General features: G+C 35.1%; 4 protein-coding genes across 6 annotated transcripts; 2 read left to right on the top strand and 2 right to left on the bottom strand.

The window, feature by feature from the left end:
• Positions 1-4,641: 4,641 nt before the first annotated feature.
• On the bottom strand, positions 4,642-9,352 carry LOC110610664 (F-box/kelch-repeat protein SKIP30). Of its 3 annotated transcripts, XM_043961181.1 has the most exons (3): positions 9,135-9,352; positions 7,865-7,941; positions 4,642-6,191 (listed from the first exon to the last, which is right to left on the bottom strand). In XM_043961181.1, the coding sequence occupies exon 3, from the start codon at positions 6,105-6,107 to the stop codon at positions 5,070-5,072; it is 1,038 nt and encodes a 345-aa protein (XP_043817116.1). In that variant the 5' UTR covers positions 6,108-6,191; positions 7,865-7,941; positions 9,135-9,352; the 3' UTR covers positions 4,642-5,069. The 3 variants fall into 3 exon arrangements, 2 of the variants coding, with proteins under 2 accessions (XP_043817116.1, XP_021606395.2); XR_006352350.1 differs by having other exon boundaries at positions 4,642-4,832; positions 4,876-9,352; XM_021750703.2 differs by lacking the exon at positions 7,865-7,941 and having other exon boundaries at positions 9,135-9,350.
• Positions 9,353-11,556: 2,204 nt separating this feature from the next.
• LOC110610656 (non-specific lipid transfer protein GPI-anchored 15) lies at positions 11,557-12,673 on the bottom strand. Its single transcript, XM_043961198.1, has 3 exons — positions 12,241-12,673; positions 11,989-12,147; positions 11,557-11,865 (listed from the first exon to the last, which is right to left on the bottom strand). Exons 1-3 carry the CDS (start codon positions 12,563-12,565, stop codon positions 11,741-11,743), a joined length of 609 nt encoding a protein of 202 aa, XP_043817133.1. The 5' UTR covers positions 12,566-12,673; the 3' UTR covers positions 11,557-11,740.
• A 499-nt stretch (positions 12,674-13,172) lies between these two features.
• On the top strand, positions 13,173-14,496 carry LOC110611634 (non-specific lipid transfer protein GPI-anchored 16). The gene is made up of 4 exons (XM_021752026.2): positions 13,173-13,632; positions 13,741-13,767; positions 13,945-14,004; positions 14,110-14,496. Exons 1-4 carry the CDS (start codon positions 13,305-13,307, stop codon positions 14,316-14,318), a joined length of 624 nt encoding a protein of 207 aa, XP_021607718.1. The 5' UTR covers positions 13,173-13,304; the 3' UTR covers positions 14,319-14,496.
• A 1,185-nt stretch (positions 14,497-15,681) lies between these two features.
• LOC110610653 lies at positions 15,682-18,395 on the top strand. Its single transcript, XM_021750680.2, has 2 exons — positions 15,682-16,134; positions 17,685-18,395. The coding sequence occupies exons 1-2, from the start codon at positions 15,755-15,757 to the stop codon at positions 17,788-17,790; spliced, it is 486 nt and encodes a 161-aa protein (XP_021606372.1). The 5' UTR covers positions 15,682-15,754; the 3' UTR covers positions 17,791-18,395.

Raw genomic sequence — 18,395 nt, 5'->3', positions numbered from 1 at the left:
AAATGTCTCGTTAGCTAAGTGAGTCCGATTATTAATTAATACATAATAGAGAGTCAGAAAAAAAGAACAAGAAAAAAGAGATGAAAAGCGGCAGGCAGAATGGGTCCACAAGTGATGATTGTGGAGGGAGCCCATGTAGGGAAACGTAACTTGGGAGTTGAAAATGAGGCCTATTATGGCCTACTTCTAAGCTAATACTTACGAGAGTTTCTAATCTCAATAATTTAAATATATTCACTTCCCATCACCCAATTAATAAATAAATAATAAATAATTTAAATTATAATAAATTTCACATTTAAATAAATACATACTAAATATATATAAAAAAATTTCATTACATAAACACTCGATTAATAAATAAATAAAAACTAAAATAGGCTTTATATTTAATCATATCTATATATATAATAATTAATAATGATAACAGAGCTAATGATTATAAAATTTCTCTTATACTGGAGTTTTCTTTTAGTTTAGCAATGTGAGTTATTGCATTAAAAGTATTCAGAAGAAACAATTAAATACACAAACAGATTTATTCAATTGATATGGAGATTCCACTGTGAGAATTTGTTGACTTACATTAAAAAAAAAAAAAAAAGAAAGAAAGAAATATATGGATTGGAAATTATAATAAAATAAGGTAAAACTGAAAAAAGAAATCGAAAGCTTTTTTAATTAATTAAAGACAAATAACTTTTGCACTAATTACCGTATTAGACTAAGATATATGAGTGGTGAAAAAAAGTAGAAATTAGCATGTATGAGCTTTGTTGATTCATTTGTTAAAGCAAAAAGATGTATTAATGGGAGCATGAGCATCTAATCTATCCTTACAAAAGTAGACTTCTCATGTCCCTTCAACGCATCATTTCATTTTAGTTCCTACATTTTGCAAAGATGCTTTGGCTTAGTGGATAGACACAATCATCTTTCTACTTTGAGATGGCCCATATAAAGTTACCACAAAATCATCACTTTCCTTCTACGTTTTCAAAACTCCTTTTATTTCCCCCTCTGTGTTTGCTTATCTGTATGCTTTATGTCTTAATTATGAAACTCAATTTTCTTCAATACAAACCCTCTACACGTATCTATCTTGCTAGATGAGGATTATCTGCTGGCTCATACGTGCAGGCACCTGCTAGTTGGCTTGTGGCTTTTGGGTGTAATGTGGCAAAACCCAATAGGAAATTTGAATTATTGAGGGGCATCTTTCTCTAGGTTTTAAATCATAAAATGACCCCACCATCACCATCAAACAAGTGGAGGTCTCTGTCATGGTTGCTTAAGTGTCTAATGTATATTTCAATCAATAAGTTGTCAGCCTAATAATTTAAGTTCCAGTAATGCAAATATATAATTTGTTTATTGACTGAGGCATTGCAAAATTCAAGCTTTGATTGTGAATAAAATGGGATGAGAAGGGATTAGTGTTGGCACCAAGTCGGATGAAGTGATGTGCCTTCATTGGAGCGGCTTGTCGTTTATGGTAGAACTAGACTAAATTCTCTATTCTTCTAAATATGTGTACTTTTTCTGCCTTCATGTTCATTGTCTGCCAATTGGAAGGATTTTCAGTTCACACATCCAAATTTGGTGCTGCCGTTCGTATTTATACAATCGAGGGATCGACCATCAAAAGAGCCGAGGGAGTTGAGAGCATATTTTGATATTTGAAGATTAGAGCATTGGAGATTAAGACATCCAATTAAGACTGTAATCCAATGGACCCACCAAATAAGATGAGAAGCTTATTATTGGCGACAATTGGACGTGGGCAGTGATAACAATAATAATAATAATAATAATAATAATAATGGTAAGCATATCTTGGGAAGAGCAGTCTCCATTAATGTATTACCAGGCTACCAGCTTATAATAGAGGTCAGAGTTGTGCTTCTATTTGCAGTAGACCATAGAGCCCAGATTGCAATGATGATCCAAGATGAGCCCAATTCTTGAGAACCCATTCCCAACCCCCCCCCCCCCCCCCCCCCTTTTTCCCTGGCTTTGACCTCCTTTCTACCTATCCGAGGGCTAGACTTCCACTCATTGTCAGTAATTTGGAATTAATAGAAGAGCTATCATTTCCCCTGCAAATGCTTTGTGTAGCTACCCATGAGAGTTTTAAGTTCATTGATATGCTTGTACAATAAATAAAAGATTACACCGGCAACTTAAGCTGAGAAGAATGACTTGTTATTTGTTGAGTCTCTCTGTCACGGTTTGATTTTCGTATCCATTCTACTTCTCTTTCTAAATTCTCTCTTCTCCGTGAGCACTGCTTCTTAATTAACAATTTGCACATTGCAGTACTCACAGCTTCAGCAGCTGCTGGAAACACATTTTCCTCAATTAACAAACTTCCCTGCAACTTCTCTAGAAGTTTCTCTGTTCCAGCTGGTTCATTATCTCGAGATACAAGTGTATGATCAGTAGAATCAGGAATATTTTTCTTGAAACACGAAAGAACCCTCACTCGAGCCAAAGAATTGTAGTCAGAACAGAACCACTCAATTTAGAGATGCCCCTTACCGTCCATAGTAATTCTGCAGAAAGAGCTACTCCAAGTTCGTGGGAATGAAGCTCACTCTCAAATAGAGACCACCTACAAGAGTCGCAACAGCGGGCAAATGGAAAAATTTTATCTATGATGTGCTTCATGCTCATACACATATTTCAGAATTTAATGTTCAGATTCAGCCAATGATTTTTCAAATTGATTGCATAAGGACTACGTCAATATCAACCAACTCTTCACAAATTTACAACAAACAAATATCACCTATTCAGCTCTATAGATAGCAAAACAGATGAGAGGCTCAACAGGACAAAGAAATCAGTGATGTCCTATGAGATCACTACACTAGCGATAATTGAATTATTAGAGTTAATGTCATTATCATTTCTATAGAAACATTCTTAAGATAAGCCTCATTAATAAAAAAGGATGGATATACGAGATTTTCTAGATTAATTATATTATCTTGTAATTCAATATAAAAACATTAAAGTAGCATTTGTTATTTTGGGTAAACTTTCTTTTTTGAAATGAAAATTAGAGACCGGAAAAGTAAAAACTGAGACCTCTCATATTCACTTAGATATTGCACGTTAAAATTGTCAGATTTAATTGGATATACTTAACGCTTTTATCGGATATACTTAACGCATGTACTCAACATAGATAATTAACCCGTGTTAAAATCGTGAGTGTTTCAAGAAACCATTCTTGTTCCTAATCTCATTTAAAAAATTTTAATTTAGTACATGGGGCTTCTTCTGGCTCTGCCACACCTACCAGCAATGAAATAGCCCAAATATCTCAATCCTTGGCTAGGTCATTGTTTAACCACCAGATAGTTTGACTGGTTCACAAAAAGGGGTAACAGAACCATAAACCTGTCAGAAATTGGGGTAAAAATAAATTTGACTCCTGAACTTTTAAGCAATGTCTAATTATGCCCAAATTGATGTTTTGATCATACTCATAACAAGCACGAAGAGTAACGGCCATCATGAAAAAGAATGAGGAAGAGTTGTTGCCCCCAACGAACGGTTAAATAACAGCTATTACCGTTATGTAAGGTAAAAAGCAGGACCGGTGCGATTCTATGATTCTGGCGGATGAATCATACTTAATGAAGGATCAAATCAGATAAAACTACTAAACTGCATGAAACAACTTGGACTAGGAGAACTCACGCGGAATTAATGCAGGGCCAAGAACCTGGAGCATATTTTGACAAGCTTATCATCACCAGCAGACACAAGAAGCTTCCCATTTGCACTTTAGTGATTAATTCTTATAGAATCCTCGTGGAAAGGCTCAGCAGAATCATCCACCAAAGACACACCGCAACCCTTTCTAACACAAACCTGTAAAATAAGGCAAAACACGTTGTTTTAAATCGTCCATCTTCCGTCTATCCTATCCGGGAGGGGCAAATGAATGATAACAACGAGAGAAAATGGAAGATTGCTTACCGGAGGTAAAAAGATGCGGAGGTCCAATCTGAATGCGACTGCGACGGAATTTTGGAACGAATGAACAGTGATCAAGGCCGGAGCCAGTGCCACCTCAAAGTCTGTTGTTTTCTTCTTGTGCTTCAATTTGAGCATCCACCGTGCCCAACCGCCAACGAAGGTAAGGTGGGTTGGGTTTTTGTCGCTGATCAAAATTCGAAGAGTATAGCATGCGGGCTTTCGTAGAACGTTTTCGATATGGTATCGTGGGCCTGGTCCAACATGCTAATAAAACGACAATGACGTTAATAAGATCATAGGACGGAAGCATAGGTTTAGTATCGCCTGACACTATATAGAGGAAGTGTTTTTGAAATAATAAAAAAAATTTTAAAGATATTTTAAAAACTAACATAAGTTCACTAATATTTTATTTAATATAAAATTTAAAGATTAATATAGTAATTCACTTAATTTTTAAAGGTTGATAAATATCAGATTTTTAAACTCATCAAATTAGCAGGCTGGAGAAGTTTTGATACTGATACTTCTAGTACTTGACAAGCATCTCTTTACTTCATCTAAACACATTGGAATTAAAGATGTGTTCATGCGAGAGCAAATTTTTAAAAAATGGTATAGTTTGCCTATAGAGGTCGATTGAATGTAGATCGTCCAAAGCGAATAATTTATGAACATAAACAGTAGAGTCGCACGGCTACACTTGTGAACTATGGACAGGAAAGAATATAGAAACTAGTTGACATGACAATGGATTAGTTCAGTTCAAATATCCAAGTATGAGAAAGGAGGGAGGAAAAAAAATTGGGGAAACAAAATGGTTCCTTGTCCATCCTGTTTACTAAATTTCATGAAGCACTTTGATTGGTTAAACCGCTTTTAAGACCTTCTGTGTTGCCCTCAAAATGGAGGCTTCTCAATCACCTAACTTCAGCAGATATCAAGAGCAAGGATAAAGGCTCAAAAGCCAGAGCAAAGAAACATTACATTCCTCTTATCTCCCAATAGGAGGGCCATCAATGCCTTGACAACAGCATAATTTTCACAACAAAACACCAAATATCACAAAAGCAGACCTATATTCTCAGCTGCGTACACCCAAGAATTGTACCCCGGCACCGCGTCATTGGAGCTGCCTGTCGCCAAGTTGGTCTCTCACCCCCAACTGTCAAGATATCAACATCAGACACTGGCTTGATATCCCAGTTCCATCGGTCCGGACCAATCACCCCTCCTATCACATATATGTCATCTCCTAGCCCAGTCATTGCAAATCCAATCCTTCTTCGAAACTCAGATGCTGAAACCACTACCTTCCTCTTTTTTCCCTCCTGCTTGCAAATTAGTCCGTGACTCATCACGTACAAGGCCCCATGAGCAACTGCCATTGGACCTTGGAGCCAACCATAATCCTCAACAGTCCATCCAGACCCTATATTGTCCAATACTTGCACTGTTGATAAGCCCTTGTGCAAGACGTGCGCCTTTCCCCCAATAACTACTCCAGAACATGCTGAATTGTGGCTGCGGTGCAAATCCGGCATTGACATCCACACATCTTTCTCTGGATCATACATTTCTGCTTGAGATATAGATTTTCGGCAGCTGGTGAAACCACCCGCAGCAATTATTTTTCCTTTCAAAACACAGCAAGCAAACATCGCGCGGGGCACAAGCATGGATGCACGTGGGGCCCACTGTCGTAATACAGGGTCATACGACCACACTTCATTTGTTGCAAAGCTTCCGTCCTGGTCACCAGTCAACGGGTCTACCGCGTCACTTCCACCACCAAGCACAAACAGTTTTCCAGCTGTGGAAACAACACCAAAGTGGGAGAGGTGTCTGATTTTTGAAGGCAGTACAGGAAGAGTAATCCAAAGGTCTCGAAGAGGATCATAAAGCTGCCACAAATTCTCAGGATCAAAAGCGCACACACATAGCAGATCTTCTGCTGAACCAACCTCCTGTCGAGCTTTAAACAGCTCAGGACTACGTATTGCAGCCTGCCATGAACGAGAAACAAGCTCTAGATTCGGATGGAGGTAGAAAGGAACTCGTGCAATGCACCTGATAGCAATGGCGTCTGGAAGACCTTCAATCAGTTCAGACATACTAATCACTGTTTCACCTAGTCTCAAATGTTTCTCCAATGATGAACTTGTTGCAATGGCGATGGAAGTATTGGCATAGACTATCTGATACAACAGGATGAAAAGCCATCGTTGTGTTGAAACCAAGAAATAGTATGGGAATTGAAAAAGAAAAGTATGTATAAAGACTAATCTGAATACTGATAAGGACACAACTATTACATTTGCGCTTAGATGGCATTGAAAATACTTTAAAAACAAAATAATCGTTAAAATATCATTCTATCCCTGACAATTGTCTACGTTGATTTTGTCAGCAAAGGACTATAAGCACACATCTCATTTGCTCCGTCTGTGATCAAAACTTCTCTGTTATATTTCAAAGCTCTAGGTAAATAGATTAAATAAAACCAGGAGTACAATATATTTGAGACAACTGAGAGTGGTAGAACCAGACAAGGACATTTAAAAATGGCAATAAATAATCGAAATGCCTATCAATGTTTTTGAATCATCTCATTCCTGAAAGCAGAGACTGCCAAAATTAAATATGTTAGTCTCTTCTCCTCAGTTCTCCAGCTATGGCATGTGGCATTTAAGTTTCCTTTTAAGTTTATTCCCAGTCCTGATTCATCTTAGTTAACCATTTTGTTAAGGCAGCATAGGAATAGTTTTTGCCTCACAACATTCAGAATTCTACAATCTAAATTCCTGTACATCATGAATTTTGATCTTCTCATTGCATGAAGCAACAGTAAAAGGTTCATCAATTTCTATAAGATGTAAACAAATGTAAACATTTTAGGGGGGTTTATGAACTCAAAATTCATCATGGAACATTGACGTTTAACAATAAAAAGCAAATAACTTCTTATTGTGGTAAATTTAAAGGGCAAAGTCTCAAGCGCCAATAAATCAACTCTAAAGTCTCAAGCACCAATAAATCAACTCTTTGATGTATTGTCACTAACAGAAACTTGAATGACGGTGCAGAACATCATAAGTCAAACAACTATATATATTAGAATTTGAGAAGATGTGAATTATAGAAACTTAAAATATGAAGAGATAACTACAGAAAGGCCACTTCTTTCTTTCTTGTAAGTAACTTCCATGGCCTCTGTGCAAGGATGACAAAAAAAAACTTCCTTGTTTAAGAAGTTGAAATTTTGAGCAAAATCAATTTGTATTCTTTGTCCAAAACATTATACTTCCATTAATAGTTAGATGGTAAAAAGGTAAAATTTGCGACATTCATGATAATAGTGTTTGCATTTAAACATCAGATAGTTTTGCATGCAAAGCAGCACCTAGAATATCATATTCCGATCAACTGTGACAGTTTATGGAGATACTGGATCCTCTTCAAGAAATGAAATAACTTCTTACACTTCACCAATGTCATATATAATACTCTTTTTTATCCCTTAACAAACACACACCTGTATGCTTGCTTTTAATAACTGAAATTTAAAACAGAAGCGTGTAAAGCATAAAATGGGTCACCAATCCCAAGAACCATAAATTTAACTCAATCTTAATCAATGTCCATTTGTTACCATTAGTCTCATTTAGACTTATCACAAATGCCTATATGATTATGCTATTAGGCCACATAAATCTATTAACTCATGTGATTTTTCACCAAATGGACTTGAAATGTATATAAAATCCAGCCAAGAGAAAAATGTTCAAATAATAATTGCATAAATAGAACAGACAGTGTTACAATAATGATATTGAAATTGCTTCAATATTAACCCATGATCCATTCTTACCAAAAACTCCAGAATTTTAAAATAGAATCCTTAGTTTTCCTACCTTCTCAACAACCAAAAAGTTCTCCTACTGCAAACTGCAATAAGTGCCATATCCAGAATATTTAGGGAATCAGTACAAGACAGAAGAAAAAGCAAGCATCCTTTGTGATGATGGGACTGGGGGAGAAGATGAGCTGGACCATACGAATGAAAGAAAATAGAAGCAAAACTATTCCTAAACAAGAAGTATGAAACATCATTCAAGATTTAAATCCAACGTTAATCCACATAATTAAATTGAGATAAACATTTATAGTCAAGCCTCTAAATCTAAATAAAACTACACAAGAAAGGCTTCAATCCAAGCAAAATTAGCCTTCAAATTTTCAAGTAGTGTCTAAGCCTTTAATTCCACTTCACAAATTTCATAAATCCCATGTAACATAAATTTCTAGTGACAGCCCCAAACTACAATTTCATCCATCAATGACCGATTGAAGTTTCAAATCAACATAGTAGCGGCTGTTAACCGATCCTTCTAACCAAGAACAAATCAAGTAATTGCAGAGAGCATCAGAGATTGTATGTTGTGAATTATGCGAGACCTCTTAATTTTGCATAGTGATTGTATGTATACCTCAAAATAAGATATTAGAGGCGCCGTTGGCCATGTACTCTTAAGCAGATTGATTCACAAATACACACCAGCACATTGATCATAAAAATTCCACATACAATTCTGACACGAATAATACCTTGAGTATATGAGATAACAATTTCACAAAAGGGAAAATCCAGCAAGCAACACCAAAAATCTCATATTCATAGACGTACATCTAACAGCGAATTATGTCTTAAGTTATAACATAAGGGCATAATTTTGACCGGAGAAAGCCCAAAACCTCCATAGCTAAAAAAGGTTTCAGCGTTTAACACATGCAAATCGTAATCATAACTCCTATATGTCCAGTAAAATCCAGACGCATTTTTATATATTCAGAGGATAAGCAAATTCCTTTCAATTCACTAACAAATCAAAATAAAAAGCCACCAAATTCAAATCAGAACAACCAAACTCACCGCAGGAACAAACACCATAAGGTCCACAACAACAAAAACAACCAAACAGCAGTTTTTAAACTGCCAATGCAAAACCCACTTAGAATTCAGCACAAGAAATAATGGGTATTCAAAAAATTCAAATCTAATTAAAATAAAAAGCAATTGGCCATCAAAATTTGAGACAGAAGTCTATGGCCTTTGCCTTAAACAGGAAGAAAGAGCTTACCGCAAGGCCAATAGGATTAGGGGGATTGTGTCGAGAGGCAGGGAGTAGCGTAAGATTGCCTGTGACAGAGTATTTAGAGAAGTGATGGGGAAAAGGCCTAGTTTTTAAAGAGGAAAAAATATATATATTTGTTTTGGTTTTATGAATTTTGAGCTTTAAAGAGAAGTATTGTAATCTATCTCTCTGCTTACCCTAAAACAGAATAAGGCAGCAATTGCAATGGGGATATTCCCACTCGTAACCTTTTTTTTTTTTCCTTCACCGCAATGGCATTTTCGTTAATTATCATCCCATGCCTGGTCCACACGTTCACTCCATCTGCATGTGCTTCAAATGCAGAAATTTAAAATTAAATCATTTTTAAAAAAATTAAAACATTTCAAAAATCTTTTTTTCTTGCGTATCGTTCTACCTTCACCCCCGGTTACAGGTCGACTATGACAATTTAGGGTGTGAACGGTTCTTTCTTGAAGGTTTTAGTTTTGGTTTTGATTCTTAATTAAAAATCAAATCTGAATCCATAGCAAATTAAAGCTAAATTAAAATTAAGCATATTTTTATAATTTTTAAATATACTATATATTTTAAATAAAATTATATATACATAATTAAAATTTTAATATATCTATATTATTATTATTATTATTATTATTACCTATAATTTTTTATTTTTTTTGAAATAGAATTTTTTAATTATTATTATGTAATTAATAAATAGTTAAAATATGTATTATACCATGTTTTATCTTTATATTATTATTTTAATGCTTATATTGTAATAAAAAATAGGTTGAAAATATCTTATACGACATCGTATTTATTAAAATTAATTTTAAATAATAAATTTAATATGACCTTTTATGAATATAATTGCAGAATATTAAATATAATTACACAAAAAAAATCCACAATTGATTATCAAAATCGAAATAATGAAAAATAGAATCGAAATTACGTACACCTCTAGTAACAACTATGTTTCTCAAATTTTTTTAAATTTAATTAAATTAAAGTTTATAATTTAATAAAAAAAATTTGTGTATTAAATTTTACCTATTAAAGGTTTAATATGGTGTTAAATGTATCTAAATAAATCTAAGAGGTTTCAAGTTATACTCTTTCAATTTTTAATCTCTATTTTAAAAATTTTTATTTTTTAGTCCTTTCTGTTTTAGAGATTTTTTTTGTGTATGTAGATTGATGGTATTTAAAATGGACAAACGTGATTAATTTATAAATTTAAAATGTTTAATTTTTATTTCATTCCATTTCAATTATTAATGAAGTGAAAGAATGTGTTATTGAAAAATTAATATATAAACAAAGACTAATTAAGATTAAATAATAATTTATTTAATATTAAAAACGTATATTCGAAGTATAATATATCCGATCCGGAAAGAAAAAAAATTCTAAAACTATGAATTTGCAGCGACTCCTACATTTTTTAATATTAATTTTTGACTAATTAAAGAGGAATTATATTATATCACTGGAATTTCATATAGATAGTATGAAGCTATGGGTGATGTTAACTTAGCAGTAATTGTATATTGTGAAAGTTGAGAACACCAAATTTATTTATTTATTTATTTTGGTTTGAAAAGTAATTTTACCAAAGTTGAGAAGACCAAAGGTTCTCTAGAAGGTGAATATCTCTTTGACCGCCATGTGATCTTCCTTTCCAGTAAATGCTGAATGATATTGGTCAACCACTTTGATTATAATATTTTTGTTTCTAGATGGTTCAGTTGCAATGATTATTCATTTTAATAGAATGATCATAAGGCTATTAATGTTATTTCAGTGGGCGAGTATAGACGCATAGAAAAGCAGAAGACTTGAAAGGAAGCTTTGTTTATTATTTGTTAAGAAATAATCAAGAATCCACTTGTTTGTAATCCGAGTACAATGAAGCCCAAGAATGTGATTCTTGCAAAAGAATTATATAGCACACAGGCCAGCCCATACAACGATTTTTACTATCTGGGAAGTTTAATATTTTTATCACACAAGGAAAAGTGATGTGTTCACGAAGCAGTGTATGATTAGGTGGGTGGCCAACTGTTTTTGGAATTTTATTTAAATCTTGCCATTGTTCATCTTTCCTTACAAAGCTTCTACTTCTTCAATAGAGAGATTTTTACATGATTACTACAATTCTGTAATGTGCAGAGAACTATTTACATGATCCACAAGGGGACAGGAGACTGCTTCTTCGTGGTTAGCTAAGGCAAATGCTTTGTATCAATGATAAAGGTGATTTCTTTTGTAGTTTTAAGTGCCCTTGGAAATTGGAATCTCATTTCAACTTATGGACCATGTCAAATTCAACCTTTTCTTTGAGTCCCCTGTATCTTCTTGTCAATTTTCTTGAATTTTCTATGTTATAAAGAATAAGGAAGAGGAGGGATTTGAAAGATTTTTCATGGAAGTACCAAAAAGATCTCTTATTTATTTATCGTTAAGCAAACCAAACAAATAATACAATCACACTCCTGTCTGTAGAATCAAGAATCATCTCTAGACTAGAACAAAATCGGATTAAAAAAAATAATAATAATCAACACTGCAGCACGCCACAAGTTCGCTCAGCAATTTCAGATTCAGAATTTGGAAACAGTAGAACCACACCACACAAGGAAGAAAACGAAGATGAAATGAAGGGGTGCTTTGATGATTCTTCCATCGGATGTTCCATCTGTTGATGGGACTGTTTTTGATCCAGTTCCTGCATTTATCAAAGAAATGCTTCAAAATCCATTTATCAAGTGATACTTTTGCAGCAAGGATTACAATTGCTTAGTGCCTTATTACGTATTAAGCTAAGCTTGTTAGATTTTCTGATATTCACCTGAAGAAGAAGGAATCTGAGATGCTGATGGCGTAAGTGCAGGCTCAGGTGTTTCGTTGGATGAATCAGCTGGAGAAGTGGCTGGTGGAATTGCTGAAGTGGCTGGTGGAATTGCTGAAGCGGTTGGTGGAGCTGCTGAAGACGTGGGCGCAGTGGCAGCTGTTTTGCCAAAGTCAAATAGTGAGTACATATATACATGCCCTCTTGAGATAAACAAGCATAACAAAAGCTAAAGTCAGGGGAATTAGTTACCTTCGCACTGGCTGATTGGTGGAGTTTGCACTTTACAAGCGCCAGGGAGAGACAAAGCCAGAGTTCGGTTTATGGTGATACCCAGAGAAGAGCCACTGTTATTGAGCAGCGAGCAAAGGCATTGTGGTGATGATTGCACGACATTGGCTAGCTGAGAGCAGCAAGTAGATGACGGGGTCGTTGAATTTCCTGTAACATAGTTGAGGCATGAGGCAAGGCTTGTAATTGCATTGCTGCAGCCTGATTGGGCCATGGCTCCACTATAAAGCATGCCCACAATGACCAGGACTAGGACTAGGCCCATGCGAACCCCACTTGAAACCATTGAATGTCTCTGGAAGTTTCGGCTGCCGGGAATGGTCAAGAAGACTTGTGTGCAAGAACTAAGAATGAGGTGGTCAAATATGTTTGGTTGGAAATAGAGGGTTGGAGCTTGAGTGAAACGGAAGAGAACGGACTTGGGCTTATATAGAAAATCTTTTGGCATGGAGACAAAAGCATATTGGTATATTTAGATAACCTACTTTAACTAAACCAGAGGGTAGTTTAATAACTATAACGCCTTTAGATTTAAAATTTTTAATTTATCATGACAAAGCTTACTTTTCCTCAACAATCTGCTTGATCATTACTTCATTAGATTGGCCACTTATAGGATGTCCTTATTTTTCCTTTTCATGTATGACTTTTGTTTATTTTCCAAATTAATTAATATGGAGATTACTTAAAGCTTAAAACAAAAGCAATTTGATAATTTATCTTCAATGTTAACAAATTCAAGGTTAATGATTGGCATGCCTAACACACACCTAAGCCTGACTGCTGTTCCTTTGGTCAAGACTGAAGAGTACTCAAAGGTTCCTTCATGCATGGAGATTATTAGTTATAGCAGTTGTAACTCCGGAATCCATTTCAAATCTACCTCTTCTTTCCCTCCAATTATATTTTTTTAAACCCTGTCAAGCTATAAATGCTTTTCTTACCCCTATCAAACCTAATTCAGTTCCAAACTCATTTCTCCTATTCACAGAGCTTTCTCAGCTAGCTTTCCTTGGTAGAGATTCATGGAAGGGTTCAAGATTCCCCAATTGATTGCAATAATATCGGTTCTTCTAGTCATTTCAGTGAAAGGGCAAATCAGCACACCATGCACCAGCTCAATGATCACCAGCTTCACCCCCTGCATAAATTACATCACTGGAAGTAGCAGCAATGGCAAATCACCAACTGCAAGCTGCTGCAATGCATTGGCGTCTCTGACGAGCACAAACATGGATTGTGCTTGTCTAATAATAACGGCTAGTGTCCCTGTTCAAGTCCCAATTATCCGTACACTAGCAATCTCTCTCCCCCGAGCATGCAACATGAGTGGTGTGCCATTACAGTGCAAAGGTGCTATTTTGTCGTAATTGACTTGGTTTACACATTTTGTATTCTAAACATTTTTCTTCTTCTATCTGTTAAATTCTATTGATGATTGCATTCTGCCTTGCATTGCAGCTTCTGGCACTCCTTTACCAGCCCCAGGTATCACAACGGTTAAAGATTCTTGCATCCTTCTCAATTCTTATGAAAAATTAATGTTTAATATCAACGTTTCATTAGCCAAAGCTCCATGATTCACATGCTCGCTCATCCATGGAATAACAATCTTGGTTAATTAAGCGTTATGTTCAGAAGATGACAAGAATCTTTTATTGGCAGGTCCCGTCTTGCTAGGGCCAACTCTTCCACCTCCAGCTGCTGCTGCTCTAAGTCCACGAGGTAATCTGCTACTAATTCCAGTAGATATAAATCCCATTCCCATGTTGAATAAGGATTGCCGTAAACTGTTTTACCATTTATTTACTAATATTCTACTTGGCACAGCTTCCAAAGCAGTGGCACTAGCTCCAGCACCAGCATCTGAAACCACCCTTCCGTTGACACCACCATCCCCACCAGTGCAAATAATGGCTCCCCCAACAACTACAGGGATTCGACCTGTGCTATACCCCTCAGCATCAATGCCTTCTCACATTGCTCCGCCAATTTCTCTGCTTCTATTTATATCAATCATGGTTTTGAAATGCTATTAAATATTTTGCTACGTTTTTGACATGGCATTTCTTAGTTCTGGGTTCAAGTTAAATCTGGTTAAAATCAGCTTATTGTCATGTCATCCAAGAAAAAAAGGCCAGAGATGAAGGGGGAAAATATTCAATGTCAATTAATTATACACTTTTTCACAAAGAAAAATCACTTGATTGGCTGTTATGATTGTTCTAATTTCTAATAAAAACTTCTAAAGCGTAGAAAATGTGGGAACTGACCAATTAGGCCCATAATTTGATTCATGAACTACACCATTCAACTACAATCCCTAGCTAATTAAGCACACATGAAAAATCAATCTCCAGAGTAGAAGCCATTTCAGCTCACTATCAGGGTGGAAGGTTTGATCAATTTATTAACATGGCAATACCTTCTCCTGCTAATCCAGCTAAGCTAAGAACAGAGAGAACTGTCCTTCCAGTTCCCGCCTTTTTCTGATCTTTCTTCAATCTACTTACCATGGGCGTATAATGCGCACCGTTTCACTTGTTAATGCTGCACACCGTTTTACTGCTTTAATACTGTACATACGGTGAATGTGTTGTGGTATCCGTTTTGTTTAAATCCCTCAGCGCACCGTTTCACTTCCTCATGAGAACCAGCGGGAACAATTTAACCAGTTGCTGCTTGGGCTTGGCCAAGCATATTCCCTTGGACCATCTTTCCCACAATTTTGATTCCAAAATTAGGTAACAAATGGAAAGGAAAACGAGAAAGAACAACACTTGGCAAGTATTTAATACCTGAACTTCCGTTCCTTAATTTCAAAGTAATTCAATTAATTAATGGATAAGAAGCTTGCCTAATCTCATGTCAATGCTATAGAAGCTCTTCGATCACTTGGACAAAAACAACATTTTTGGCCTTTCATTGTTTTGATAGGATTTTTGCTTTGATCTTAATTTTTTTTAAAATAAATAATATTTTGTCAACATATAATTAAGTAAATCTGGTATAACTGATATTCTTAATTACAATGAATCACTGGTCTAAAATCGCAAACTGTTTAATTTAAAAATGGATAATTTTAATTGTTATTTTTAAATGACAGATTCACATTAATTGAGTGCATGAATACAGCCAAAGGCATGGTAAAAATTTATTAAATATACAAAATATTAGTAGGTATCCAAGCTGAGAAGGAAATCAATTTAATCAAATTAACATGTTCATATTTAATTAATTTGATATTATTATATATTAATTCTGAATAATATTTAATTTCTTGTGAATTGATCGAGTTCTTTTTTCATAAAAAAAATTGATTATCTATAATTATTTTTAAATTACAATATAAATATTATTAATGAATACACAAATAAAAATTTATCATAATTTAACCCCAGAAATTCAAAAAGGAAAGCGTCTACATGAATTCGTTGAAAAGTCAGGGACCCACAGTAGCATATATAAGGTGACCATGAATCCTGGCACACATCAAACTCCAGTCACGGGCAAGCAGAGACATGGTTCACTCCCAATTCTGAGATCATCTCTGCCTCTCTCAAAACCACCAAACCCTAAATCTTCCCCGCCGGTTGTGTCAAAAAAGCGTTCTCGCGTTGGCCAGTCGCAAAGCTTAGGAGACATTACCTTGTTGAACCAGCAGCACTCGCTGGAGCTTCGTTGGGACCCTGCAACGCCGGTTAATATTCCTGATCAGTCTCGCTCGAATATCCTGAGAGTCTCGGCTCCGCCGCTGATGTATGAAATGGAGAGTAGAAATCGCGATTGCTTTCTCAAAAGATGCTACCACTGCAAGAAAAGGTTGGACCAGAGCAAAAACATCTACATGTACGGGTAAGATTTCATTTCTGTCTAATTTCTTTCTCCTTCTATTATTTTTTCAGCTTTTTTTCCCCCTCCGTTCTGTTGTTAGAAAAATAAAGCATGCACAATTATGTGAAGATTAATGTGTGTTAGAAATTTATATAATTGATTTTACCAAATACTCTTTTTTATTAAGCTGGCTTCCTCTAATCCCCCTCCCCCTCCCCCTAAACCAAAAATAAAAACTTTTGTTTGTTTACTTCTTTAGTGATTGATTAGATAGTATTGACTGTAATTGCTTAAGTATTTGACGACTGTCTCCGTTTTATTTCGTAATATCTGTCAGCCTTTTCTTTCCTTTTATTTAATTGTGGATTTCAGTTGATCTTAGAAAAATAAAAGGTTTAATGTCGTTTGTGAAAGTAAAAAATGCAATATACTTATATACATATATATATATATATATATATGTATATATATATATATATATATAGAGAGAGAGAGAGAGAGAGCTAACTTGGCTTTGTTGGAGGAACAGCACTTGACGAGGCATTCTTGTGTAGGAAGAAATATTCTTTCACTGTTGCTTTGTCTTTATTTGTAATTTAGATCCTATATTTTGTCTATTCTGTGATCACCACTGTCAAAATTGGAAAACGAAAAAAATATGCACGCTTTTAACTTTTAACGGGGGAGGCAACTTTCTTTTTTTGGGTTAAAGATTTCTGTTCATATCAGTGTAAGGAAGATCATAAGAAATATTAATTTGTAGAAAATAAAAATCCATAAAATTGGGAGAAAAAAATGAAGAAATTAGAAAGAATTATTACAGCAACATAGATGTAAAAATGCATATAAACCACAGTTATATTGGGCTTGTTTAAGAATCGTAATTATACACATAGTTACCTGTTTGAGGAATGAAGATTAATGTCACTGATTTTTAGTACATCCACAGACAAACTATTTTGAGACTTTTTCTTCAACCAAAAGGAGGGATAAAAAAATTGTTTATGAAGTCTTTTACTTTTCAGTTTTTAGCAGTCAAACAGCATAACATTTCTTTGCTGCTTTCAAAAAGAACAAAGAAATCCTTATCTTCTTGATAGTAAACCATCTGACTTTCAAAATTGATCACTGCTTATTTACACATGTTCTTTACCTCAGTCAGTGGGAGTTCTGCCTTTTTGTATCTGATGTTAATATTTCTTGTCTTAATATTTCACTGAGGATTGACTGTAACTTTTAACCCTAGATGTTACCATCTTTTTTCCGCATGAGGCATAGCATCTTCATATGTTATATCTTCTCGTATAAAGCTTATGAATTTCAAATGTTTATTGCGCCCACTTTCAAGATCTGCCAAGCACAGCAACTGCGGTAAATTATTGTCGGTTGCATACATGACTAAATGATATTGTTGGCATTTCCAGTGATAATGCTCAAGTTAAAATAATTTTGAACTCGTTATTTTCTCCTTTGGTTGTGAGGAAAAGAATAGTATTAGCTGAACCCAGTTTGATCTGGGTAAACAGATTACCCATCACAACAGAGTTGAACTGACACTTGTTGAATTGCAGTGACTCTGCATTTTGCACCCATGAGTGCCGCGAAGCACAAATTGCAATTGACAAGGCAACAGCGAAAACAGATACGAGGACTGTAGGCAGGGAAACGAATAGGTGATAGATCAATGGACAGGCATCAAAACACTAGCTTCTATTAGCTAGTTAGTGGTTTGGTGCACTCTGGTTGTGCATAGCTGTCGGGATTTTGAGATTGGCTTGCACTATGGAATTGAATAGCAGACATATCATTAGATAGTATAGCACTAGTTTGTTATAACTATTAATTGCAAAGGCACTATTATTTCGAAGACTCGATTCTTTTTAGAATTTTACCCTTTCTCCAATTTCATGGAAAAGCTGGGAAAGTATGAATGCCTTGAAAATTTTCCACTTGTACTTATAGGATGGAATAAACTGAGAAGGTGAATTTTGCAGCCTCGAATTGGTATCAACTCTTGTGTTCTGATTCCGGCTATACTATTAGTGTATGGATAGTTAAGGTAGCATACGACTTCTGCCAGATGATGGAGTTTAGTACTATGTGATCTCTTTATGGCTTGTATAATTTAATAATTCCTTTTCCATACAAAAATTATTAAAATCATGTCGAACATTTCAATTATCATTCTTGCGTATGTTATGTATTTGGGTTTGCTCCATTTTTCTCCGATTTGGTTAGCCTAAAAGAATTTGGCTCCGCATACTATTCATGAATGAGAATCC

The sequence above is a fragment of the Manihot esculenta genome, chromosome 1, assembly GCF_001659605.2.
Source record: "Manihot esculenta cultivar AM560-2 chromosome 1, M.esculenta_v8, whole genome shotgun sequence".
NCBI classification, from domain to species: domain Eukaryota; kingdom Viridiplantae; phylum Streptophyta; class Magnoliopsida; order Malpighiales; family Euphorbiaceae; genus Manihot; species Manihot esculenta.
Note: the sequence above shows the minus strand (reverse complement) of the source record. Positions and strands in the feature narration are given on the sequence as shown.

What these genes read in the sequence shown, in the direction of transcription:
- LOC110610664 (XM_043961181.1), bottom strand. Translation starts at nt 6,107, where the DNA reads ATGTCTGAACTGATTGAAGGTCTTCCAGACGCCATTGCTATCAGGTGC.
- LOC110610656 (XM_043961198.1), bottom strand. Translation starts at nt 12,565, where the DNA reads ATGGTTTCAAGTGGGGTTCGCATGGGCCTAGTCCTAGTCCTGGTCATT. An exon ending in ACCAATCAGCCAGTGCGAAG is followed by an intron (nt 12,148 to 12,240) that starts GTAACTAATTCC and finishes TTGGCAAAACAG; the next exon opens with CTGCCACTGCGCCCACGTCT. An exon ending in TCAGATTCCTTCTTCTTCAG is followed by an intron (nt 11,866 to 11,988) that starts GTGAATATCAGA and finishes TGATAAATGCAG; the next exon opens with GAACTGGATCAAAAACAGTC.
- LOC110611634 (XM_021752026.2), top strand. Translation starts at nt 13,305, where the DNA reads ATGGAAGGGTTCAAGATTCCCCAATTGATTGCAATAATATCGGTTCTT. An exon ending in CACTCCTTTACCAGCCCCAG is followed by an intron (nt 13,768 to 13,944) that starts GTATCACAACGG and finishes TTTTATTGGCAG; the next exon opens with GTCCCGTCTTGCTAGGGCCA. An exon ending in TGCTGCTCTAAGTCCACGAG is followed by an intron (nt 14,005 to 14,109) that starts GTAATCTGCTAC and finishes TACTTGGCACAG; the next exon opens with CTTCCAAAGCAGTGGCACTA.
- LOC110610653 (XM_021750680.2), top strand. Translation starts at nt 15,755, where the DNA reads ATGAATCCTGGCACACATCAAACTCCAGTCACGGGCAAGCAGAGACAT. An exon ending in AAAAACATCTACATGTACGG is followed by an intron (nt 16,135 to 17,684) that starts GTAAGATTTCAT and finishes GTTGAATTGCAG; the next exon opens with TGACTCTGCATTTTGCACCC.